General features: G+C 36.8%; 1 protein-coding gene across 1 annotated transcript; it reads right to left on the reverse strand.

The window, feature by feature from the left end:
• Positions 1-346: 346 nt before the first annotated feature.
• LOC144637482 (pyroglutamylated RF-amide peptide receptor-like) lies at positions 347-8669 on the reverse strand. Its single transcript, XM_078496546.1, has 5 exons — positions 7446-8669; positions 5431-5573; positions 4000-4261; positions 2677-2922; positions 347-1465 (listed from the first exon to the last, which is right to left on the reverse strand). The coding sequence occupies exons 2-5, from the start codon at positions 5541-5543 to the stop codon at positions 1124-1126; spliced, it is 963 nt and encodes a 320-aa protein (XP_078352672.1). The 5' UTR covers positions 5544-5573; positions 7446-8669; the 3' UTR covers positions 347-1123.
• Between the last annotated feature and the right edge of the window lie 7328 nt (positions 8670-15997).

The raw sequence follows: 15997 nt of genomic DNA on the forward strand, positions 1-15997 counted from the left end.
GACAGCCAGAAAACGTCGAAGAACTTGGTGGGACAGGTACACGTTGGATTTTGTATAATCCAGAACTTCAAATATTAATGAAGGCAAACACAATTTACGACTAACAAACTCTGCAAAGCTTTGCACCGTTTTATCCTTGAAAGAGGTAACTTGTGACCTTAGCAATGATATGTATCTACAGTTGTATAATATCATCCAGAACCTGGAGGCGACTGTGAAACAGACTGCTTATCTTTGAAAAAAATGTCTTTTAATCAAAAGTGTTGGAAATAATTAATTTTCTAGTCAGATAGTTGTTCTTGATAAAAGATACCATACAGAGAAGATATATTACAAACTTTAAAAATTTATCAATAAATTAAGTTTATTTACACATCATGTTTACTGTCCTGACCAACGCTAAAAACAAATCTACATGTATTTGTGCCTAACGGTCTACCGAGCGATCTAACAAGCACTGTAGTAAAAGTAAAAATCGTTGATTGCGTCGATTGCAATTGTTTATTGCGTTGATTGCAATCGTTTATTGTGTTTATAACAAAATTGCTGGATTCTGATTGGGCAAGAACAGCAAAAGTATTCACAAGAGTACCTATTACTCTCCTTCCGAACACTTTCAAAGTAGACTTAAAGAGTTGAGTAGATTTCCGAAGTTTATCGAAAGACTGCCAAATACTTCCGAAGTTGAGTCGAAGTCTTCCAAAAATTTAAGAAGTTGGTCCAAAGACTTTGGTAGACGTGTTCCAAAGTTAAACCAAAGTAGTGTGAAGACGAACAGAAGAATTATAAAGCTTACCGTTCCAAGTAGTTATGATTCGTAGCACGGTAATATGCTCTAAATTTTGTTGAATATACTATAAATAATAATAAAAAAATTTTCAGACCTTCTTGTGCAATTTTTGATTAATAGATACTCGTAAATATATCAAAGTACTTAAATTGCACTCGCATAACATCACTTGTACCTAATGAAAACGTATTGTGTTCGAGATCGTGCGCATTCCTATAAAAAATAACATTTATCGTATTCTAACGACGGATCAGTTACATTTTCCTTCAGAATGTAAAGAAACAAGAGTAAACTGGCAACTGTTTAAGACTCTCCTTGATTAACTTATAATAATCACTTGTCAGTAGTTGATTCTGCAGTGGATGAAGGAATAATTTTGTTGGCAGACTCAATATTATGAAGTTCCCCTGAAGAAAGATCCTTGACTGATGAAGAGCGAGTACAGCATAACATTTCCTTGATCTTATCTCGGAAGTTTTTGTTGATCAGAGCGTATACAAATGGGTTGATAGAGGAATTGACCAGGATCATTGTGTGAATAACAGTGAAAACAACTTTATGATCGTTGTAAGATATACTGACGTGGGAAATTGTGTCAGTTTGCCAACATATTGCAAATAATGTAGTGACAGTTATGACCATCAAGGTAACTCTTTTTCGCACCCTCAGGACACCCTGTGTAAAGAAAAACGCTCGAATTAGATGTAAACTGTTGGACCCGGGGTGGGGGGGGGGGGGGGGGGGTTACCTAAAATAATATTTTATATACGGGGAGGCTTTGCCACGGGGTCCAAAACTTCTCCCTTCAACCGTTTACCATTTTTTAACACCAAGAGTAGTCCTTTCGACGAGAAAATGGCACACCTTTTAGACCTTTCACATACCTACAGAAGGGTAAATATGCATTTTTGTTTTCATTCTTTGCTAACTCCTTTCAGTGTTTTTTCTGGATGAACCGTGCGGTTGGTCTCTTCAATAATTATTTTTTAAAAATCAAATATTTTGTATACTTCAATTCATGAAATAGCTATCATATAGTTAATTATAAGGAGTACACTCGAGCCCGGCCAGTTGGGGGAAGAAGGCAAATTGTCTAAAAAAGAACGTATGCTCAGAATTCCGCAGTTGCAATGCCACGCTGATTATCTTGAAATATTACAATCAGGATGAGCGACTTAATGAGAAGAAAATTGGAAGCCACTAATTTCTGCTTACCAAAAAAGTGTACCCTGAGTAAAAATTCTACAGATACTTGACTTAAGGGCCGTAATATGGAAAACAGACATCACAAATTGTACACACAGCCACACAAAAAAATTTGGAGAAATATGTTGCAGCAGCATGTAACAGGGACAAAATTACAACGTGTACGCACACAAGTTACCACAAGTAAATATATTGGCAAATGTTAAAGCGATACCTCCATTGAAAAGTATGAACAAAAATTTCCAAGCCAAATTTGTCTTTCTGTGTACATGTTGTTATTTTCCCGCTGTTGTATTTGCATGCCGCTGCGATACGACCGCAAAAGCTGATAACGAGAATTGCTTAGATAGATAACGATAAAGATAAACTTTATTTGGTAAAGCAGGTTAAATAAAACACCTATTGTGTTAGTGTTATATTTTTACTCTATAGAACTGAGTCAAAACGTACAGTGCAGAAAAGTAGTATATTTCTGAAAATCGTCTCCTGTCCCCTGTTGTATATGTTTTTTTTTTGGGTTAGCACGATCATAAAAGTACTCATGGTGAAATACGTTAGCAACATAGCTTTACAAACACTAAGATAGAATTACTTAAAATATAAATTATCTAATCCTCCAGGAAAGATAGCACGTTAGCAATTTTGATCAATGAAGGGCAAATATCTTTTTCAGTACTTACTCTTTGTTGGTAGGTGAGCTCATTGTCTTCATTACGTTTGAACCACAAAGTGTACACGACTCTGCTGTATAAACTAACCATCAGTACCGTGGAAAGAGCTACCAGGACAAACCACATCCAGTCATAAGCCTTGGGCATCCAATCCTCAGTCCAAAGAAGCATACAGAAGTTGTTTTTCACGTTCGCGACAATAATCATTGGAAGAACGAGTGTTACGGAGACACCCCAACAACAAGCGATGACTGCCTAAAAAGAAAAGGTCGTGATTTTGACCCACGTAAGCTTGTTGTTCATCGTCGTTTAGAAAAGACCTGCATAATTGAGCCTATGCACCCCTTAAAGAATTGTACTTCCACACTTTCCTACCCCTTTACCACCTATCCTCCCAAAAACAACAATTGTGAAAACCTACATGAAAGTGCTAGACAAAACACTGACAATATAATGCGAAAACCTTTGCAACTGCTCTTACTTTGGTAACTAAAGCGTATTACATTACAGATCGAAAAGATCCTAATAATTACCCCCTAGAATTAGAACGTTTAGTGGCAATAGTAATTGTTTTACTGTGGCTACCTTTCTTTCGCATAGTTTACCAAATAACCAAGCCCATTATTTTGCCCAACCCTCAATCCTTGGATAGGATGCTAGCGAATAATTGTCAGTTAGCACTAAATTTTTTCAGGTTAGTTTTCCTAACAGTTTGCTTGTACCTGTTTGCTCACCTAGAGTAGGTACAAAATGAAAGTAAATGTGCGAGTTAAGTATGTTGCCCGGCCAGTGCTCAGGCCCAGACCAATCATTCTGGAGGCCGCCATGCAACCTTTTAAGCTATCACTACTGGCCTTTCCCTGGGGTGTCGCGCCTTCTATTTTTACCGGCATTTGTCTCTACTACTTATTCACTTCATTGGTATGTCACATGTTAAATTAAAGGGGCTAGGTCAAGATATTCTAGGTAATTCTATCTACTTTCGTTTTTTAAGAGCTCTAAACTTCAAATTGGCAGAGCAGAAGTCTTTTATTGGGAAAATCACGACCACATAACAAACAACGATGATTTTTGAGCGTTGTAAATGACACTTTCATAAAAAAAGTCGGGCCGACGTTTTTCAAGTTTACCCGAACGCACTCCGTTTTACTCTTCTTGAATTTTGCCCATCTATGAACCTTTTGTGCCTTCTTAATTTGAGTTCTTCTACAGTTTTAAGCCGTTATTGTGATATTTCAGTTGATTCTATAAACAGTTAGTCAGTGCCGACATTGCCTAAAATTGCGCGACATAGCCCCTTTAACCAAAAATTAAACTTCATTAGTGACGCACCTTCAGCCTACGTGTGGTCAGCTTGCCCTTGCTGCCAAGAGGATACATTACTGCATAATACCGTTCGACGGCGATTGACACCAAAGTGAAAATCGAATTAGCTGCACCAAACCACGCAACGAGCCCACCTTTGCATAATACTGTGCCTATCATCCCATCTGGGTGAGTTGAAATGAGACTCAAAATAACGTCTGGTAAAATAAACGTTGCGTACAAGATGTCGGAAACAGCCAGGCTTGCAAGTAGGAAGTTCGTGGGAACCCTTCAAAATATTAGACTTACATCAGTATGTAGGCACGCGATAACGTTACAAGACTGAGTGCAGACGTGCAAGATGCTTCGTTAGTTATCAATAACATTAACACGGAATCTATCAGGAAAACAAGTAAAATTTTCATTTTAGTTGGACAAGAATCGAGTACTAGAATAATTTAAATCTGTGGCGTTATTTTCTACAATTTATAAAAGCTAAAGATGTAAACAATTATCCGTAATAACACCAATAACAATTTCATATCAGAGCCTGAGAAATGTATCTGTTTTTCCTAGCCGTATTTTCCTAGCCTCGTGGAAAACGACAACAGAAATGCAACCAAACAAACCAACGAGTCTCTTGCCAAACAGCCTCACGGTACATAACTGCTATCAGGCGTTATGGAGGGAGAGCATGATCTCAGGTTACACGTTACAGAATTTAACCCACCCGATGCAGGCTACGAAATAAGCAGTGGGGCATTAAAACAAAGAAAAGTCAAGTTTGAGCTTGTATCAAGGCTGTCGCGTTCTTTAACTCTCCAGCATAGCGGAGTTTGTATACCATGTGACGGTTTGTAAACAGATTGCCGCGAAACGTTAAGATAATTTATACGACAGAAATTTATACGTCACCCGATGAGCCCAAACCAAAAACAAGTTTTAAAGGCAAAGTGTTGGAGCGATCTTCAAAAATCAGAAAACCAAGTCTCTGTTATTTTTCACGTTTTCCCACATGTAATGAAAAACGGATGCTCTGATTGGCTGTTAATTTGCTGTCGTTCTGCACAAAATAATGTAAACATATAGGTTTTAACTTATGATTACAATTTGTTGGCTTTATTTTGTTAAAGTTGTTGTAAACAACCGCTCATTGTGATAGCCTAATTATAATTTGAAAGTACATATTTGAAGTTCTCACTACAATTCTCTCTCTAACTTTTGCTTTTATATGTATGCGACATTCTTTGCAAACAAACACGCCATTTTTCTTCTTCTCAACTATAATATTAGTATGTGAAAGTTTCAAATTCTCTTTTGAATTCTTTGAACGTTCTCTCTTATCTGCATCAGGCTATTTAGTACGCTCACCATTTTCCCCAGTATATAAACATCTAGACAAGATGGAAATTCAAAAGTATTTCAAAAAATGTCACTCGTTGTTATAGTTTGACTGACCTCATATCTCGATTTCGCTTGATGATCAGACAAACAAGAGAATTCCCGACGACATTGATGACGATGAGTATGCAGTGCACCGTTGCTATGGCAATACCAGCTGAATCGATCATAATTGATGGATGTAGATAACTTAATGCGTCCTGGATAAATGAAAGACATGAGTAGGAGTGAATCGTTGATAATCTATAATCGTTAAAAATGAGCTGATGGGTAATAGCGACTTTTAGATCGGAGTACGAGTAGGACTTTTAAAGGCTGGTGTTATTGCTTCCGACTGTCACGTTTCAACACATCTCCCACCAGTAGCCTCAACTGGCCTCCAATAGAAAGGAGTGAGCCTGGAACCTCACTTCTAACTCATATTCAACTGGTACTCATACTGCTATCTAGAGGTCGCAAAAAAGAGATAAAGAGTAAGCCCGGATAATCCATATGTGATGTTTTTTGGGGGGATGCTTACTCGACCTTTTTTATGCTGTTATTAACGCCTTGTAATACCTTTAGCTATTTTATGTCTTGGGCCCGCAGTAATTGACCCTGCTGTTGCGGGTAGCCTACCTTAAGTTTTGGTTGTATGTGTTATTTTTAAGGCGAAGCTAATGAAATAAAATAAAATACAAATTTAACCAAGAACCGTTTCACTGCTCTAGATGTTGCCATGACAACCGTACTTTGATACTGTTCATTTGAATTTTCAGGGAATATACTTTGTTTCAGGGATTATCATTTTGGTTAGAATAGTCGAGATAACAGTCTTCACTGTAATATTTTAAACATTTTGTTTTCGATCTTGTTATTGGAAAATGCAAAATTTGGCATCGTTTCTTTTTTTGCATTTAGTGTGTTCATTCGATTAAGCGCCCTGGACGTTGATTAAATTTTTGGACCTTGAAAGTGCGCGCTTATTCGAGGTGGGCGCTTATATTATTCAACGCTGAATGCTTATTGAATTTTCACCATTTTCAAGTATAAAGTTTATTTTGTAACAAAGCAATAAATAATAACAAAACGTGAAGATGTAACAAAGCAGAATTTTAACTGTTCATTGAAAGTTTCTGATAAATTCTTAGTAACCTTGGTCTTCGGGCTGGGGAAGTTCTTAGTATTACTTAGTCAATTTTAGTAATCAATACCCCTTTTGTGCACTTTACTTTTTTGTGGGGTGGTGGTGGGCTCTTATTGGGGGCTGGGAGCTTATTAACTTTTCCTACCTTAAGGTTGGGCGTTTTTCGAGTGGTCGCTAATTCGAGGTTGGGCTCTAATCGAATAAATAGGGCAAAAGTGTAAAAAAAAGCAAACAACACGGAAATTTAACGAACGAAATGTGATAAAATCATGAGGTGACACTTCCGTTCGTGAAATTTCCGTTCAACCGTTTCCACTTCACGCCACGTCAAAGGTGGAGAAAAAAATGGGGATTATATGAGAAAAAATGGCAATAAATTGAGGATCTTGGCAAAATTTTCAGTTCGCTACTTTCGTATAATAAAGAGGGCAACGTTAGCATGGATTGATTAATAAATACGATACGTTTTAACTTTCTAGATCCGTTTCTAGTCTTGTCAACTTTTTTTTTCAAACTGCAACACTTCGCCAAGAAGACCATCCTGAATTTTGAATCGTTGAAGTTACATGGCTTTTTTAAAACGTTATTTTAGAAATAACAGGACTTTTAAATTCAGCCCGAAACTTGCTGCCTGCATAGTGGCCTTAATTGTTTCTTTCTGAGTTCTGCTTACCATGCTGAGCAAAAAATGTTAATGTATCAAAGGTCATTTGTTATGCACGATCCCACACGCCTAAATAACTTCAAAGAAGGAGGGCGATTATTCTTCTTTTATTAAATCTCGGAACGCTTAGTTAGTTTCAATTCGGCTCAGTGATCCCTGAGAGGAAACGAACTCTCTATATCTAAAACACCTCCCCCGTTGCTGTTATTTTAGTTAAATAAATATACTAAATCCTCAAAATTAAGTCTTATTTTTATTTTTTGTAGACCATGTTGAAATTACCTGAAAGATTGGCTTTAGTATCCTTTCGTCGTCTTTAGTGTTGAGACGTAGCTACCACTGCAACTGTAGAAAGATAAGCAAAACACAGATGTCGTTATTCATCAGCCGTGCTAAATTATCGCATGGAAGCGTGTAAATTGGATAAACACTTCTGAGTTTCAATCATATCTTTTTATTCTCATAGGCGAGCGGCGACGATGACGATTTGTCAGCTCACGCTTTTTTTTTAACCATGAATGTTAAAGTTACCTGAACGATGGCTACCTTATCCAAAGCTTGTCTTGTAGTTTTCAAACGTAGCTATTAAAATACACAAGAACTATTACATGCAGAGAAAGGTAAACAGCTAGCAGGTGTTGGTTCAAATTTTGACAAATTTCAATCAATAAGTCAATTAAAGAGCGTTCCTTTGTAAATATCCCCTTGAAGTGTGCAATAACAAAAATCGAAAATGATCAAGCTTAGTCCGAATGTGGGCCTAGTGTGTCCATTACTGAAAATTACGGTGACGTTGAGGGTTTGACAGCTCTCATAGCAGTTTTTGTGGGGCACGGACAACACAAGACTTGCATGTTTAGTACTTACCAACAAATGATCAAAGGATATATAATACATACCAACAAAAGATATATATAGATTTAGCCAAGCCTTAAATCGGAGCTTCATATACAACTATTCTTAAGCGCGGTGCCGACTTGAAAATAGCGACAAAAGCTTTTAGATCTCGAATTACTGCGTATTGTGGACGAGATAATACTAGTAGTGAATGCTTATTTCCTTTTTCTATTTCACTTGTGTATAATTCCTTGTTTTACTTTAATCTACTATACCCTCTTTCTTCTTAACCGACTGACTTCGAAGCGTTTCCCGTGACTTTGCATGAATTTAAAATCTTCAAGTTGCTAGCCAATTCAGGAGACTTTTTAAAACAACCTTTCGCTGGACTTGAATGGTTAAATAAAAATATTTTTGACGAAAAACAAAATCAAATCAAATCAAACTTGAAAATAGTGGTTGAACTCAGTCGGATTTCCAGCCTTGTATACAAATTTGCCATGTAAACACAAACCCTTTCCAACGCGAAAACATTGAGCAAAAAGCAATACAAAAACTGGCAAGTATAAATATTTAGAGACAAAACGTTTATCCAGGTAAACACTTCACTTTACATTAGAAACAGAAATCTTTCAATTTCCTCCCGTGCGTGAAATCCACGCAATCAAACTTATAAGGCGTGTAAAGCATCAAAAAATATTTTTTTCAGTGGCATTCACGGGAAATTATTATTTCAAGCATTTCAAAGAAACTGTCAGAAAATCTTTTAAGTTGATTTGTAAAATTCGAAAAAAAATATTTATAATAAATGCAACTTGAGTTATAAGGATTTTGGACTGAACACTTGAAAAAAATTATTAACTTACTGATACATAAACTTAACTTAAAAAAAAAACGCTTTATTTCATTAAAACAGCAAATCCCGTGATCAAACGAGTGCACGCAAAAATTCTGGGCAATAATTTTAGGAAATGTCACAAAGTTTGTCCATTATCTCTTGAATCCTTTCTAAAGAAAGTAATTAAAAGTCAGCGCGCACAATTTTTACTGGCCACTCCCCCCAACACCACCCCTCTTCCCTCCCGCAGGCTGAAAAAGGTTTAAGGTCTATTTATACCTCAATAAACGATGATTATATAGTGGCTTACAATTAGCAACAAGCGACTTTTCCTTTTAAGTTTTATTTTCCTTTTTCCTTAGGTAATTCCCAAGTTAGCTACTAAAACGCACTCAAACAGTTAAAAGGATTTTTACATTCACCTGCAATCTTCCCGGTTGCCTTGGGGCATTAGTTTTTTTTTTCCTGAATCATCATTTTGCCATGCCTAATAATTTTTGAAATTGAGAGATAGATGGTTAGCTCTAGAAAAGCAATAATTATTTTGTTTTGCAATATTCTACAGAATTCTGGAGGTTAGAAGAAATTAAACGAGCGGTGCTTTTATATAGAATTCCGGCAAGCCCAGCTTATCAATTAAAATTGTTGAAATGGAGACTTGTGAAATGAGATAAAAAATGAAAATAACAAAATTTACATGAATTTCGTTCCAGCTGGACCGTTACTAAAATAATAACAGTGTAAAACCGTTCTCGAGTCGAATTTACTGGAAGCATCAGACATCTGGAAGGTCATTTGTTCGACTTCGGTTTACGGTTTACAGTAAATTCGACTTGTGATCATCAATGATTCGACTTTTTTTTTCACTTCATCGAAGTTATCATTCCATTTGTCATTAATCATTATATTATTAAAAAAAACTCATGCATGCATATTGCAATATTCATGCCTGATTTTTTTTCATAATATATGTATGCGTGGTAATGTGAATTATAACCCAACAAAAGAGCATCGTTTCTTCTTTCTATTACAGAATATAATTTTTGGACTGCTTCAATAACGAAATTGACAGCGCGAAATACAAGTGGTGCCGAGCTCAAAAATTGCAATATTTGGCATGGCATTTGAAGCTATAAATAACTTATATGACAGCGCACTGATGTTTCCAAACTTTTGCTACTTATTTATGTAGCCAAATATTTCATTTTATTTCTTTAATAAAAAAAGTTGCTACTTTTCCTGTAAGAAAGCAAATTAAAGCAGTTGGGTTTAACATTATTTGAGTCTTATTTGAAAGAAACCTAAAGAAAAGTCTAGATAACACATTGAGGCCATTAATGGTTTACTTATTATTGGTGACTAAGTTTACGTTTAGAAAACCACAGGTTTAAAATTTATATATCTGTTTCTAGTCCTTCACTTTTGTTTTTTTTTGTCCGGTATTCAGTGATAACTTTACGGGTTTCAACCGACTGCGAATACCATTTTTGAATTTAAATTAAATGTAATTACTCAGCTTGTTATAATGCTTTCAAGAATTAGCTTTTATAATCCATTTATTTGTCGCTTGAGCCCTCGTGTATTTCTTTCTGAGGTTTGATTTGCCGTGTCGAGTGATTTCAAAAATGCAATTTTGTTATGCAAAATTCAACAAGTTTAACGATTTTTCTTTTTGTACTGAATTTCGGCAAACCTAGCTTGTTTCGTTTCGTTTAATTTTAAAGACAGCTGAGTATTTAACGCATTTCTCCTAAAACACCTCCCCCCTTAGTTTTCTTCCTACTTATTAATATCAGATTCTTAATATTAAATATCATTTTGTATTTTTTAACGCTGTTAAAATTAGCTGAAAGACGACTACCTTATCCCGAGATCGTCTTGTAGCGTTGAGTCGTAGTTACTACATTAAAAGAAAATATTGCACACTGAGAAAGTCAAATAACTCGCAGGTGTCGTTTCCAAATTAGGCAAAATTCAATCAATCAATCAATCAATCAATCAATCAGTCAATTAAGAACGGCCCTCTGTAAATATCGCCTGATGGCGTGCAAAATGAAATCGAAGCTCCTAGAAATATATTTACATATATACACTTTTAAAACAGAGAAAACGACTTCAACAAAATGGATTAAGTTTGCCGTAAAAACCGTTATGCAATCAGTTTGTTGCCATTGTGAATCTACTAGCAAAGAACGTTTTAAAGAAAATGATGATATCTTTCAGAAAGTTGCACCCTTTATAGGTTCAAGAGTTAATGGCTTATAGCCTAATGGATGTATGGCTAAGGTAAATTGATTAACTGTTGTCCCATCGTGTTATATTAGCCCCCTTTTTCGTTAACAGTTTTGTCAGCCAAGCAGGAAATATACGGAAACTTGGCCAATATGACAAGATTTGAAGACGTGTTTCTTTCCGTTGAAATGACGGTTTGTCAGCTCTCACTCGCCATCAATTTTCCATAGTGAGTACAACACATGAGGTAAATTAAAAGTTACCTGCGATATATTATTTAAAACAAGATATATTGCTTAAAAAAATGAATAATTAAATGATAACTCCGACTACAAACACAATATTTACAGGATGTTTTATTTTACTAATTTAGGTACGTGAAAATATGGCTAAATTGAGGGAGGAAAAAAACTAAATAGATACATGGCGCGAGGATTATAACCCAACAAAAAAGTAATGATATGTATCTACATTCAGGGCCGTAACCAGACCTTTGGCATAGACGAGGCAAGATCTTGCTAGGCAGGTTCTGGGGACATGCCCTCCAGGAAATTTCAAAAACAAGAAGGTCGGAAACTCTTTCTTAACATTTTTTTAATAGGGTATTTCTTGAAAAAACTCAATGTTGTTCAACTGGGGATTGTTTCCCGAACTAAACGTATTTTTTTTTCGAGTAAAGTGCCTCGTCTTGCCTCTTGCTAGTTACCCCCCTGACATTCTTATAATATCATCCAAAACCTGGAGGCGACCATGAGATAAACTGCTAAACTTTGAAAAAAATGTATTTTAATCAAAAGTGTTGGAAATAATTAATTTTCCTTTCAGATAGTTTTTCTTGATAAAAGATACCAAAAAGAGAAGAAATTTTACAAACTTATTTGCTTTATCTATAAATTCAGTTTATATATTTCTGTCTAACGGTCTACAGAGCGATCTTACAAGCACTGCAGTAAAAGTGAAAATCGTTTATTGCGTTGCTTGCAATCGTTTATGGTGTTTACTACTATTTTTGTGCAGCCATCCACTAAAAGTGTGCAGCTAGAATAAATTAATTTTGGATGACGTCATAATGAAGGTGTGGCTTATGTCTAAAATGCGCGGGAATCTTTTGTGAGGTGAAATAAATTAAAATAAAATGCGCGCGGGAATTTATGCAGCATAAGTTATGCCTTGACGACACGATAAGTCTACTTGATTGACAAATTGACAGAGTAGGGTACATAGTCTACTTGAGAGCACCTGTTCCACTGCGGATCGAAGTGAGAGAATTTTATAAGAAGCTCCGTTTTTAAAATTACTTAAGATATATTTCCTTTAGCTTACTAGAGGTTTTTGAAGCTCAAATAGATCGAATAGTTATTCACGATCAAGCAGACAGAGGTTTAACCATGCATTGTTCTCATACAAAGCCGGCGAACGCGCTTGAGTGACCACCGATATAAACATTAGGTTTTATTTAGCGAAAGCGAATCGCTTCTGTATGGAAAGAGTGTAAACTATTAAAAAAAATATTTTTCCCCATACAAAATTTCATTAGTCGGCCTATACGGCAATACTACAAAGGTAATATGGAGTTATCGAGCAGTTACGAGTAAAATAAATTGCATTGTAAGACCAGCTGTGAACCGATTTTGTGAAAACAATTTGATCAGTGTACAACTTTATGACTAGTAAACCTATATTTCACGTGTTTGGTTTCATCTTAATTTAAAGTAGAGAACGCGTATGAGTATTTAAGCGAATTACGGTATAAACTCGGTGAAGTTTGCTTGAGAAATTAGCATCTATAAGCGTTTATATAGACAAGTTACGCAGCGCGAGACACAAGAAGGAACAAACAGCTTTTCTCTTTTAAAATACGTTTATTGATTATTAAAAATATTGAGGTGTCACCAGAAAAGCTTAACAGACACAGTTCACTTAGTCTTCGGGAACAGTTTGTTTGACAAACAACCGATTGAGTAAGAATTTTCGCTTATCGATAGCGAGTTATGTCGATTCCAACCAATCATATCCCTCTGTATCTTTCAATTTATTTTTGGTCTCTATCACTTTACGGAAGGTCGAATCTTTCTTCATTGCATGCATCCACTGTAAGTACTCCAAAAGAACTTTTCTCAGCTCCTTCCTGTATACTGGTAGCAGAGCATTTTCAGCCTTAACACGGGCCACTTCAGACGAATCTCCATGTTGTTCATACTCGTTTATCAGAGCTGCGAGCTTGGCTTCGTGACGACTAGTGACTTCATCTTGAATGCGCGACCAGGGATCTATATACTCCTTTTCTCCTTGGGAAGAGTCTATTTCTTCGCTCGATTGAGAATCTTGAGATGACTGTTCGCTTTCCTGTGAGCTCTCGTCATCGCTTTCATCTCCACTATCATCGGGCAATATGATATTTCCATAACCCTCTTGAAAGAATTGATTATAACTGCTGTACATTGTGATCTGAACGGTGTAAACTCTGAGAATAGACTGAACTACAAGCAGCTTCTTTCATGGCTATTGGTGAAGGCGGGGTAACCAGTAAATAAGTATATATAAATAATATTTCTTTCCATCCTCCTACCCCTCTACTAAAATGTTGTATTATTTGTATCTCTTGTACCCTTCCGGCCCCATTTGTACCCCTGTTGTGTCCCCTCTGTACCCTATTGTACCTCTTCTGTACCCCTCTCATACACTGAATTAATTTTATAGGGCAAGGCTTAAAGGAGGGCAACAAGGGCAGCAAAGGCACCAAGGGCACTAAATTGTGATGTGTTTTTCCTCGAAACGTGCGTGGGGATCTCGCGTGGGGTTCGCGCGCGAAGTTAGACAAGAAATAAGCCAGGTTTATATATCAAACTATATTTATTACTACACTAATTAACGTTGTAATGGACATAACTTATTTTAAAGAGATTGTAATTTAGATCAGCATGACAAACAAATGATCAAATTGTTAGTTGATTTGTAAATAGTTTTATTTAATTAATGTCCAGGATTTGAAAAATGTATTTCCCCATGATTTCCTCGCTTAATCAGAAAAGAGGTAATCATTTGTTTCAAATCTCATAAAATAAGTTATGTCCATTACAACGTTAATTAGTGTAGTAATAAATATAGCCCTTGTTGCCCTCCTTTAAGCCTTGCCCTATAATATTAATTCAGTGTATGAGAGGGGTACAGAAGGGGTACAATAGGGTACAGAGGGGACACAACAGGGGTACAAATGGGGCTGGAAGGGTACAAGAGAAACAAATAATACAACATTTTAGTAGAGGGGTAGGAGGATGGAAAGAAATATTATTTATATATACTTATTTACTGGTTACCCCGCTTTCACCAATAGCCATGAAAGAAGCTGCTTGTAGTTCAGTCTATTCTCAGAGTTTACACCGTTGATCGTGATATACTGGAAACAGAGGCCTTGGACGAAGAAATTTGGTCGGCTGCACGTGCTCAAAAGGAGAGGGATGCGCCGGGCAAGTCTGGTGAACGCGCATATTGTGTTGATGATGATACAGCTGATGGCTCAGATGACGAGAACGAAGCAATAGCACTAAAGCACTAAAAATGATAAATGCACAATATTGTTTAATTAATTTTAGAAAAAAAAGATTTCTTCCGCAGATACAAAAAAATTAAAGCTAAGAAAAAAAATTAATAGCAAAAGCGACCATCAATTTATTAGTTTTAAATACAGATTTAAATGATGGTTATGTGTTTCAGAAAAAAAAAGATTCTATGTTTTATATTGAAAGGTTCAATTATGCAAATGTAGTGAAGGACACAGCAAGCCAAGATAGTAAGGGGAACGCTACTTGTCTTTTCCTCCATTGCTTTATAGAGACACCTCCAGCGACCTTTTAAAATTCCGAAGGCTTGTTCTATAACAACCCGGGCCTGACTGAGGACACGATTGCACTGCGACTGGCTCTCAGTTAGCGTACGCGTTTGCTTGAAAGGTTTCATTAGCCAGGTTGATAAGGGATAAGCCGGGTCCCCAACCAGCAGAGGACCAACTTCACAAGCCCCAATTTGTTTCGAAGGCACATTCAGCCAGTTACCTTGACCGACCTCGCTGTGGAGTTTACTCCATCGCAGAATGCGGGCATCGTGTATGCCACCAAGAAAGCCTGTACTTACATCGAGAAATTTAAAGGACGCATCAGCAACAGCTTGAACAACAATAGAATAATCCTGCTTGCGATTGAAATATTCTATGCGTTCGTTCACGGGTACTGTTTTTAAAAGGGATATGACTTCCGTCAATTGCGCCTACCACTTGTGGAAATGGAGACTTCTGAGCGAATAAGCGAATGTTTCGGGTGAGCTCCTCTTCAGTCTCTGAAAATTTGATAAAAGTAGTGGCTCTTTTGGCAATGGCCTTACAAAAATCAGCTGTTAACAGCATTGCTGTGCATCTTCCAATGCCGAATTGAAGGCCTGTTCATCTGTATGTGTCTCCAGTCGCTAATCACCACAACGCCACAGCCACTCGCTTGTTGACCGGAATACATTCACATAATCTAGTGTCCTTCTTTGCCAAATCCGGGTCAACCACTCAGACAATGTAATCAAAGGTACGTCTAGATATCCTGAAGTTTTCCTTCCACCAATCTTCAACGAAATTTCCGTTTAACACAGTTTTAAACCAGAATTGGTTTCTTGGCCATGACCACGCGCGTCTTGCTCGCCTTGTCTTTCGAAGAACAATTTGAAGCAAGACCAGTCGTTTTCGCCTCGACTTCTTGAGGTGCTGCAAAACCAAAAGCCGCTGAAATCTTGAGACCTGAGTTTGCAGCTCAAGTACAAGGAAATTGAACGCGAGGACTACAAGAGCCACAGCTTCTCCTATAAATGCGGGTATTTTATGCATGGGTGCATTGATTTTAGAATTTGCCGCCAATTCAATTTGATCGCGCGTGATCGTGATTGATGA

This window comes from Oculina patagonica, chromosome 14 (genome assembly GCF_052425735.1).
Source record: "Oculina patagonica isolate OP01 chromosome 14, crgOcupat, whole genome shotgun sequence".
Classification (NCBI taxonomy): domain Eukaryota; kingdom Metazoa; phylum Cnidaria; class Anthozoa; order Scleractinia; family Oculinidae; genus Oculina; species Oculina patagonica.

Excerpts from the sequence above, each read along its gene's own strand:
- LOC144637482 (XM_078496546.1), bottom strand. The coding sequence starts at position 5,543 with ATGATCGATTCAGCTGGTATTGCCATAGCAACGGTGCACTGCATACTC. Across the intron at positions 4,262-5,430 it reads AAGCGAAATCGAGATATGAG|GGTTCCCACGAACTTCCTAC; the intron begins GTCAGTCAAACT and ends AATATTTTGAAG. Across the intron at positions 1,466-2,676 it reads AGCTCACCTACCAACAAAGA|GGTGTCCTGAGGGTGCGAAA; the intron begins GTAAGTACTGAA and ends TTCTTTACACAG.